This window comes from Podarcis cretensis (genome assembly GCF_951804945.1).
Source record: "Podarcis cretensis genome assembly, chromosome: 1".
In the NCBI taxonomy this organism is placed as follows: domain Eukaryota; kingdom Metazoa; phylum Chordata; class Lepidosauria; order Squamata; family Lacertidae; genus Podarcis; species Podarcis cretensis.
This window is the reverse complement of record NC_137170.1, coordinates 4,484,838-4,495,028: the sequence shown is the minus strand read 5'-3', so window position 1 is coordinate 4,495,028 and position 10,191 is coordinate 4,484,838. Positions and strand designations below refer to the sequence as shown.

The 10,191-nt window shown below is 44.8% G+C and overlaps 1 protein-coding gene across 5 annotated transcripts in view; it reads right to left on the bottom strand.

The window, feature by feature from the left end:
- Nucleotides 1-10,191, bottom strand: part of DDHD1 (DDHD domain containing 1) — a 40,310-nt gene continuing 30,119 nt past the window's right edge. For 2 of the 5 annotated variants that reach the window (XM_079987132.1, XM_079987133.1), the window contains 6 exons: nt 9,241-9,503; nt 7,495-7,570; nt 5,160-5,309; nt 3,207-3,459; nt 1,649-1,843; nt 1-1,022 (listed from right to left, as the gene is read on the bottom strand). In XM_079987132.1, coding sequence (XP_079843258.1) covers nt 826-1,022; nt 1,649-1,843; nt 3,207-3,459; nt 5,160-5,309; nt 7,495-7,570; nt 9,241-9,503 — 1,134 coding nt within the window. In that variant the 3' untranslated portion in view covers nt 1-825. Of the gene's footprint in view, nt 1,023-1,648; nt 1,844-3,206; nt 3,460-5,095; nt 5,310-7,494; nt 7,571-9,240; nt 9,504-10,191 lie in introns of those variants that run through there. The other 3 variants (XR_013841604.1, XM_079987134.1, XM_079987135.1) reach the window with 3 other exon arrangements.

The window sequence follows — 10,191 nt, the reverse complement described above, 5'->3', positions numbered from 1 at the left end:
TTGTTTGTGTGATCCACAAATGTTTATTTTTAATGAAAAAATACTGAAAAGTGTGCCACAGTGTCCATAGCTCCTTTTGAATAGTACAAAGATATGTCATTTGAGGAATAAAGTCTTAACACTGTAGAAAATAAATGTGGTTCTTTAAATTATGCCCCCCCCCAAAACAAAAACAAAAAACGGGGAAAAAACAGTAGAAAAGTAACGCTTTTTACACACTGGAGTGAAACAAAACAGTTAGTCAGAGGTAATAATAAATTATAATTACAGTATTTCAAAATATTTGCCTCATGCCTGTTTTAGTTTCTGGATGAGTTGTGTTAGCACACCCCTTTGTGTCTGCCATCCCAAAGGAATTTCAATGGAACCTGGAGCAACAGACTTCAGATTAGAACTATGATACCCACTTTGCTTCTTATTTACCAATACAAAGGACACAGAGCATGGCTGTTTTAGGTTTGCAGGCATTTTTTTCTGAAATGAAAATGAATTCTGGAACCAGAGTAATCTTTGCACTTAAAAAAACGAATTCTGTTAAACAGCAGTTATGCTAACCTGGGGAGATGGACGCTGAAGGTGCTGCTGCAGGGCTGTACGAGGGGGAACTGAGAGCAGCCTTCTGGGAAAGCCTCAATTAGCACAGAAGTGGAAATGTGCCGCAAAGGAGAAATAATCTTGGAAGGAAGGAATCCGGACATGCATTTAAACCTGAAACCTCCATGCCTTAGAAACAGAAGTTGAACTTAGGCTGCTTTGTGCCACTTGTCAAGTTTCATCCTCTCCCTACTTCCCTCCCTACCCCCCCACCCACCCCCGAGGCTACAATCAAACAGGCTCTAAGTGTGACTTGATGCCATCCTCCTCCTCTTGGTCCTCTTGGTCCTGCTTGTACATGAAGGTGAGAAGAAAGAGAGCAATATCCATGGACGACCAATAAGCCGTGTGTGATGTGACAGCAGACCAGTACCTGCTCTCCACCAGGCCTTCCCTGAGCTCAAAGTCGATCCTGTGCTCCAGGTCCACTAGGAAGGAAGCAAGAACAAAACCACAAAGGATTATTGCCAGAACAACACAGCGCTCCCAGTTCTGTTCTTTGCTTGTGCTTATTGGGGTGGGGGCTCTGGCAACAACTAAGCTATTCCCTCACCTCCTGATTCGATATGGATCCCAAAATATGGGGGTGGGTGGGGGCTGTGACAGTAGCACCATTGGAACTAAGCAGCCCATCGGCCAGATCCTACTAAGCGTGACGCAGGGAACAGCCAAGGGTAGATGTGATGTTTCAAAGTTGTACCCTTCTGTGTAAACCATGGTACCCTTCAGGCCACGGGTCTTTGGAGAAAGGGGGGAAATCAGAAAAAAGCAAGGACTACACAAACTGTTCGTCCCAAGAACAAGAAAAACAGGTGAGCCTGGGGAGGCAGGAATTGCTACCATGCTTGATTTAGGGAGCCTAGGCGTGAGGCAGTTTTAGGAACCCCAGATTTGTAGGAATGGAACACACCATCTTTAAGACTGCTACAGATGCACAAGGACTCCACTGCAAGAGCCCACGTGGCCCATTTGTTTTCAATGTACACCCTGAAAAAGTTTCCCTTTTGAAGAAAAAGGAGAAGCCAAGGCTAGGATTTCTGCTGCTTTTGCTCACTTGTCGGATCTAAGAAGCCGGAGCTGCTGTGTGGGAAGGTCTGAGTTCCGATGGACACCTGGCTCAAGGATGGCTTCTTCTCCTCCAGTTCTGGCCCTTCTTTTCCTGCCTCAAGTGCCTGGGAAGCGGGAGCACTGGCACGTCCAAATCTCGAGAAGAGCATCCCTCCAAGGCCTTTCCCGATGCTAGCAGCTCCTGTATTCAGCACAACACAAGGGGAGTTTCAACTTGGCAGTCACACAGCACTCCGGGACAAAAAACGTGTCATGATAAACACATCCCCTCTGCCCCAAACCAGAAGCCACGTCTTCCCCACACGATCATGTTGGCCTTTTCATCTGACTCTGCTGCCACCTTGTGGATAGAGTACAAGCTACAATGCTGCAGATGCTAATCTTGAAAAGACATCTGGTACCACTATTCAAAGGGTTCACTAATTACAACTTTAGGTGAACACCTTAAAAATGTGTTAAAATCCTGGGCAATCTTTTTTTAAAAAAAATGTCTAAAAAGTTAACTGGTTTTATATCTACTGCTTTTTGTATTTTTACTATTGCTACGATAGCTGCTTTTGTTTCTGATCTGTTTTATATTTGTTTTACGGTTCTCTTTTGTAGGCGATCTTGGAAATCTAGATTAATAAAATTATGTTTTTATTTTTTTAACAAACGTAGAATGTGATGGTAGTATTTAGATACACTCTATAATATGATCAAGGAGGAGCTGCTGTTTTCTTGTTGCAGGGAGTCCAGACATTGTGGGGATACCACATTTCGCACTGTGCTCAACCCACTGCCTCCTGACATAGGGAAAATACCACCTCCCGCCAGTTAGCGCCTCCACTGCAATCATGCGCACCATGTGGAATCTCATGGCACAAAAGCTAGACACCACTTGGACAGGGCCCGTGGCATCATTCACGACTTAGAGACTTTTGCAATTAAGCAGTATATAAGCTGTCAAAAAAGGGACGCGGGTGGCGCTGTGGGTTAAACCACAGAGCCTAGGACTTGCCGATCAGAAGGTTGGCGGTTCGAATTCCCGCAACGGGGTGAGCTCCCGTTGCTCGGTCCCTGCTCCTGCCAACCTAGCGGTTCGAAAGCATCTCAAAATGCAAGTAGATAAATAGGTACCACTCCGGTGGGAAGGTAAACGGCGTTTCCGTGCGCTGCTCTGGTTCGCCAGAAGCGGCTTAGTCGTGCTGGCCACATGACCCGGAAGCTGTACACCGGCTCCCTCAGTCAGTAAAGCGAGATGAGCGCCGCAACCCCAGAGTCGGTCACGACTGGATCTAATGGTTAAGGGTCCCTTTACCAGAGCAGTCCCTTTAACAGAGCAGTGCACGGAAACGCCGTTTACCTTCCCGCCGGAGTGGTACCTATTTATCTACTTGCACTTTGACATGCTTTTGAACTGCTAGGTTGGCAGGAGCAGGGACCGAGCAACAGGAGCTCACCCCGTCGCGGGGATTCGAACTGCCGACAGATCATTTTATTCCTTGGAGGGTATGATATGCACACAGGGGCACCAGGTTTTCCAAGGCTTCAAGAATAGTTACCCATTATACTTGCTTTGCCTATATTGGTTATGGACTCCCCATAGTGCCGTCGAGCCAGGACAGGTGACGTTGTTGGGCTGGGCAATGTTGGGAGAGAGTCGCTCTCAGAGACTGAGGTAGATTCTTTTGCCGGGTTGAGGAAACTTGGCTTCATGTGCTCGTAAGGTAGAGGGTTCGTGGTGTTATACCAGTGGATCTGGACTGGAGAAATGTTGCTATAGTGCTTCAGAATTAAGGGTTCTAGTCTATAGGCCTGTAAATAAGAAGAGACGGGAGGGCTTGAGTGGAAGGCAACAATTCACTTCTCTTATTCCTTCCATTTGCAATCTGAATACTTAGAAAGGACAACCACTGCTGTCTCAGGGCCCTCTGCTTATGACATGGACCTATTCTAAACAATGAATGCTTTATGGGAGAGACTTGTTACTATTATTTTTCTTTGTATTAAAACTGGGCATTCTAAACTCCCCCATCTAACGAGTGACTAAGTAACAAGCAGCATAGAATCATTCCAGGCCAAGGAACATTGGAGATCACATGCTCCTTGCTCCCAGAAGTCTTGCTAAAGATGAAGACTTGCATTAAAGATGAAGCATTAAAGATGAAGAAATTGACTGAAGGGAAGGTTTCTGGACAGATGCATGTTGTTTTTTTCAAATTTCAAGAACAGCTACCCTGCATCTGTGAAACCCCAAATAGCTGCTGCTTCAGGGTTTGATAATGGTATGTGCAGCTGGTTCACACTGCTAAGGGGTTCTATCTGTACAAGGCTTCAACTTGCCTGATGGAATGATCTTCCCTCTTCTTTCCCCCCCACACGTTCTGGGGTTCTCCCAATCCCCATAGAGCAGATGGGGGTGGGAAGCCCTGCTGCAGAAACAGAAGTCCTTGCTGACAGGGTTCATTACGTGAACTACTCCCAATGTATCTGAACTGTGTTTAAAAGAAAATTTCACGGATATTGAACATTTCACCACAACTTCCCTCTGATTTCAACACAACTGAGAAAAAATAAATAAAGTAAGACGCTAGAAGTACACTAAACATAGCGTTTCAGGCTGCTCTAGAAGTGCTATTGCTGCATTCTGTTAAAATTGTACATTCCCTTTTGCAGTGTGCATCGTGTGTGTGTGTGTGTGTGTGTGTGTGTGTTTGTGTAGCCGGTTCTGTACGTTTCCAGCAGAAGCTGCCCATTGTTGACCTTGGCTCCTTTCGGAAGAAAGGCAGGATATAAACCAAATGATAAATAATATACCAATTGCTGGGTGCACTGGGATATTGCCAAGCAATGCACGTGCTCCCAATCACAAGAAAAGTTCTGCAGTTTAATTTTAAAAAATAAAAATAAAGAAACAGACAAAAAAAAAAAGGCATGATGCTCACACAGCCCTTTTAAAAATAAAGAAGGCATAGATTGCTGATCCAGCATCCGATTTGCTGTCAATTGCAGGAGGTGGCTAAGGATTGGGCTTTGAACTCTCCTTGTATTGCATCTTGTCTTCACCCTAATGGAAGATGGCTTGTTCTGCCAGGCTGTGCTACATGACAAACCTACTTGCGTCAATGGGGACATTTTTGGTGAGCCAATGCCTTTGACAGGTCTTCAGTAGATGCTATTTAGAAATACTCTTGAGCAGGGCCGGCCCAAGACATTTTGCTGCTTGAGGCGGAAAACCCAAATGACGTGTGCTCGTCAATTCCATTGACAAAAATCTGGGGCACACACAACCCACTGTCAAGTCCTCCTGTGCAATCCCCATCGAAATGAAGGGTAGCTCTACAGCAACAAAAATCCCTTCTTTTTCAAACCCATCCCTTCTGGGATTGTGCTCTGTGGTTCCCACCTGACTTTTCCACTCCAAAATCCACAACCTGAGGGGCCGCCTCACCTTGCCTCATGGTAGGGCCGCCTCTGCTCTTGAGGTGAAAGCTTGTTACTGCACTAACACTCACCACTGGATCTGTTGGATGAAAAATGTTTAGCAACCGGTTACAAATAGTTCTGGGCAGAATGTGATCTTGACTTCCACTGTTTCCTGGTCGGATGCCACGCAAGGCCAAAAACACTGCTAATGGAGATCCCATACAGAAGAAATTCTCAACCTAAGGAGACATTTATTTGATATTAACAGGCAGAGAAAAAGGCAGCTTTCTAGCATATACTGGGTTGGGTTGTTTTTCTGTTTTGCAAGGGTTGGGTGTGTAGAGCTATCTCATCGCTTCATAGTACGTTACAAATTGGGGGAAATCACAGTGTGTAATAATTACTAGTCTTTTTACATCTTTTGATAGCTATAGGAAGGCCACATGGGCTACTTGCAAATATACCTCAAAACTGCTGTCTAAGCAAATTCCAATGAAAGAGGTATCCCATGGGAGGTGCAGGGGAGGCTGGGAGACAAAGATGACCCTTCAGAGCACAGATGGAGAAGTATTTTCTATAACAAGATGCTTCCCCCAAACCTAACTGCTGCACTGAGGAAGAGGCTGCAGGCAGAAGGTTTTGGTGCATTTCCATAGCAGAAATGCAGTTGGTGACAAATGGATGGGAAATCGGAAGAAGCTTGTAACTACTACTTAACTATCTTTAAAAATAATGCTCTGCATGATTAAGTTTCTTTTTTAAAAAAAATCACACAAGAGCATCAAGCAAGCAGAAAAGATAGTTCCATAAAATATCCAACATGTGTACATGCTGCGTATCAACTTACTACATACCTTATACGAAATCAGGCTGTGCCTTAACTATGTTTAACTCAACGCATGAGCCTTTCCCAACCCTCGTATCAGAGACCCACCTTGTTGGGGATGTCGGGTTGAATCTGAAAGCTCTTATGTGCCACTGAGTCACAGACCCTACGGACATCTTAACAGCAGAGGCCCCAAATCTCCTCAACAGCCAAACTCTTCATATTTGACAACCTTGGTTCCCAAGCAAACTTATGCATTACACATTATTACTTGACCTTACAGAAAAATCGAACTAGATTCACTAAAATACAAACTCCGCTCAATATCAGAGATGTGGCTTGTATTCAAGACAATCTAATGAAGCTGAGCTTGTATATGCATTAACTGATCAATGTTTTGCAGATACAGACTTCCCGTTATCTTTGTGCTGTTGCTGTTGGTTTTGATGCTGATTTCACTGGATTTGTAGTTATTTTAGATACATAAAAACGCATGAGCATTATAGGCTGGGCTGCATTTCAAGGGAGAGCAACATTAAGAAACTGAATGTGAACCAATTCTTGCTGGAGTGTTGGTATCCTCCTTCTGGACTGCCTTCCCAGAATGGGCTTGGAAGTCACAGTGGGGTGTAGAATCCAGTCCTTTCTGGTGAGATGCAATCAGCTGGTGGTGCTGGAGGGATTTCCCTCCTGACTACTGCAAAGTCCTGTACTCTCCCTCATGCTTTCTAACATCTACATTAAGCCACTAGGGGGAAAGTGTCATTAATATGCTGATAACACACAGTTCTGCATCTTTGTTTCCACCTCTTAATCCCATGGAGGTTGTGGAACGCCTGAACACAAGCCTCGAGGAGCGATGAGAGCCAGCAAACTGAAACATAATCCAGAGAAGATGGAAGTAGTGTGGTAAAGAAGCAGACTGCTCTGGGTGGAGATGTTCCAATGGTTCTGGGTAGTGTTGCACTCTCTCTAAAAGGCCAAGTTTGTAGTTTGAGGGTCCTGTTGGACTTGGCAGTATCTGTGGAAGTGACAGTGCCTAGGAGTGGGTCTTACCAGTCTTAAGTTTGGAAGCTTAAAGATCCAATACACAGTGCTGGTATTGACCTTTGAAGCTCTAAAAAATATGGGACCAATTACTTCAAGGACTACCTATACTACTTATGAAGCTGCCTGAGCATTTTTAGAGCCCTGGCAGTATGCCCACAAGTAGGCATGATTAGGATAGTGGACCACACAAGAGAAAGGGCTTTTTTGTTGGTGAGGTCATGGAGTCTATGGAACTCCCTCCCCCAAGAGATATGACCTGCTCACTTTATTCCAGTTTGCCTTTAGTGTTGGTTAACCCTTTTTTTGCTTCACGTGCTTTCAGTGCCCGAGTTAGGGTTTTTTACTCTCTGCTTTGAAATGTTTTTACTGCTGTACTATTTTAATTGCAGTTCTGAAGTTTCTAAAAAAATATTTATCCCTACATATTTATATTTTGAGTGACAGCTTAGAAATTAAATAAATAGCAATAAATAAAGGTGGAACCTGAAAAACATTTCTTGCTAAATGTGAGCCATTAGCAGAACAGCACATTTCTTACTTATTTGTACCTTGAATTTTAAGGCAGGTGTCTTAGATATGGTGGATTTTTTCAGTCCATGTAACCTCTCTTCTATCTCCCTCAATCTAGGAAAAAATACAGACATTTTGAGTTCTTTTGATTAGAAACAGTTAATTGGCCCTAGACCTGTGGGAATAGGGCGGTATATAAAGTCAAATAATAATAATAATAATAATAATAATAATAATAATAGAGCTCCATTAAGTACCATGTCAATTAGTGTAATTCACCAAAACAAATATTCCACAGACAAATTTTGGAAGAGTAAAAACATGAGTTTTAATGTCATACTACCACAAATGTTCCATCCATGCAAGAACATCAGCTTGACAGTCCCTTCCCAAACTCCCCAGGACCATTTCAGGGGGTGTGTGGGGAGATGCGGGGTGGGGGAAGCAAACCTCATTTCTCAGGACTTCTGTGGACAGAGCTCCTAAGGTGAATCCTGCCCTAAGACATAACTGCACTCTCTCAGCATAGGGGAAAGAAAGTTTAAGCCAGGGGTAGGCAACCTAAGGCCCAGGGGCCAGATCCGGCCCAATTGCCTTCTCAATCCAGCCTGTGGACGGTTCAGGAATCAGCGTGTTTTTATGTGAGTAGAATGTGTCCTTTTATTGAAAATGCATCTCTGGGTTATTTGTGGGGCCTGCCTGGTGTTTTTACATGAGTAGAATGTGTGCTTTTATTTCAAATGCATCTCTGGGTTATTTGTGGGGCATAGGAATTTGTTCATTCCCCCTTCCCAAAAATATATATAGTCTGACCCACCACATGGTCTGAGGGACAGTGGAGCGGCCCACAGCTGAAAAAGGTTGCTGACCCCTGGTTTAAGCCCCACCACCTGACTATCCCAATGGCAGCCTTGCTGCTTTAAAATCTCCTGCACCATGTTTGGCCTTTCTTTGGCTCAAGACCCCTTTCAAGTACCACATGCATGACCGGCTGGTCACAGTGCCCTTTGTGTGTGCAGGCACCGTATTTTTCGCTCTATAGGACGCACCCGACCATTGGACGCATCTTGTTTTGGGGGGGAGAAGGAGGAAAAAAAATTCTCCCCTTCTCTGCCCAGTGCCCCCCCCCCCCGAGCAAAGAAGCCAAAACAGCGAGCAGGACGCATCCTGCTCGCTGTCTTGGCTTCTGCCATAGCCGCCTGCAACCTCTCCAGCTGGGAGAGGCTGAATGGGGCTATGGCTTCTTTAGCCCTGCACAACCTCTCCGGCAGGGAGAGGCTGCGTGCGGCTATGGCAATACCCCCACCTCCCGCCAAAGCCCACAGGAGCCGCGTACCCTCTAAGGAGTGCGTGGCTCCTGTGGGCTTTTCTACGAGGAGGGAGAAGGGACTGACTGGCTGCGTCAGTCCCTTCTCCCTCCTGGGGAAAAGCCCATAAGAGCCGTGTGGAGCTTGTGTGCGGCTTTTGGACGCTTTTCCTGCCCACCTCCCCCCTGCATTTGCCCTATAAGACGCACACACATTTCCCCTTCATTTTTGGAGGGGGGAAAGTGCACCCTATAGAGCAAAAAATATGGTATTTCTCAATGAGGCCCAAGGGCTGAAAAATAAGGGTGGAAATGTCTTCCAGAGCCAGTCAACTTCTAGTTGCACTGTGGTGGCACAGCTGAGAGAGGAGCTGGGTGGTGGCGCAAAGCAATTCACTTGTTAAAAGTGACCCTGGGCTCACTCAGTCAATTTCAATACACCAAGACCTGCTCAATACTAGAAATGAAACTCTTTTACCGCCGCTTGGTCAAATAAAACTCTTCTAGCAGATGCTGCTCCTCGTAGCTCATCCAGGTGTCCTCGAGGTCATCATACTCCTTTTCAAGCAACTGTTCGTAGAGTATAACCGGATTCCATCCTGTCATGATGTCGTATGTGATTACGCATCCTAAGGAATGTGACACAATTGATACTTTGCCGCCCTTTTCTATGAACTCTGGATTCCGCGTACAGAAAAGCGTGTACAAACGATTCAGCTCCTGTTGAAGGCCTTTTACCAGCTGTTATAAAGAGTTAGGGAATGGGGAGAGAAGGCACATTTCTTATATTCCGCATGTTGCTATGTATTTAGCATCTGGATTTCTGCTTACTCTTACTTGCATTTCTTTAGGCAATGGCTTTATCAGTTTGCATGAAATGACTCACTGACAGCAGCCAGCTGAGACCTCAAGACCAGAAATAGCCTTTTCGGATATTGCTGTTTGGGTGAAGGGTGGATAACAGTTCAGGACTTAAAAATCAAACCAAGAAAACTGATCAAACGCTTGCAAGGTCTGCTTTAAGTGCAAACTCCTTAACAGCATTAAGCACACAGCTAGGATGCTCTTATTTATTATTTCTGTTCTTGAATAACACACAAATTCAATAAAATAGGTTTAAGAACACTCCCAAAATTATTATTACTATTAAAAAAATTATACCACCCTATACCCACAGGGCTCAGGGCGGTTCACAGGATAAAATTACAATATAAAAACACTAAAGACATAATCAAAATAAAAACAAAAACAACCTGATAACCCCAACACATTTTAAAAGGGCACTGGATGAGAATCATTCCAGGGCCTGGTTAAATGCCATGTGCTTCATCACATCTGCTAAGAGAGGTCCCACATGCTGAGGCCATCAGGCCACTTCACTGGCTCAGCGGAGAGACCAATAACACCTAGCTTCTCCTTGCCTTGTACT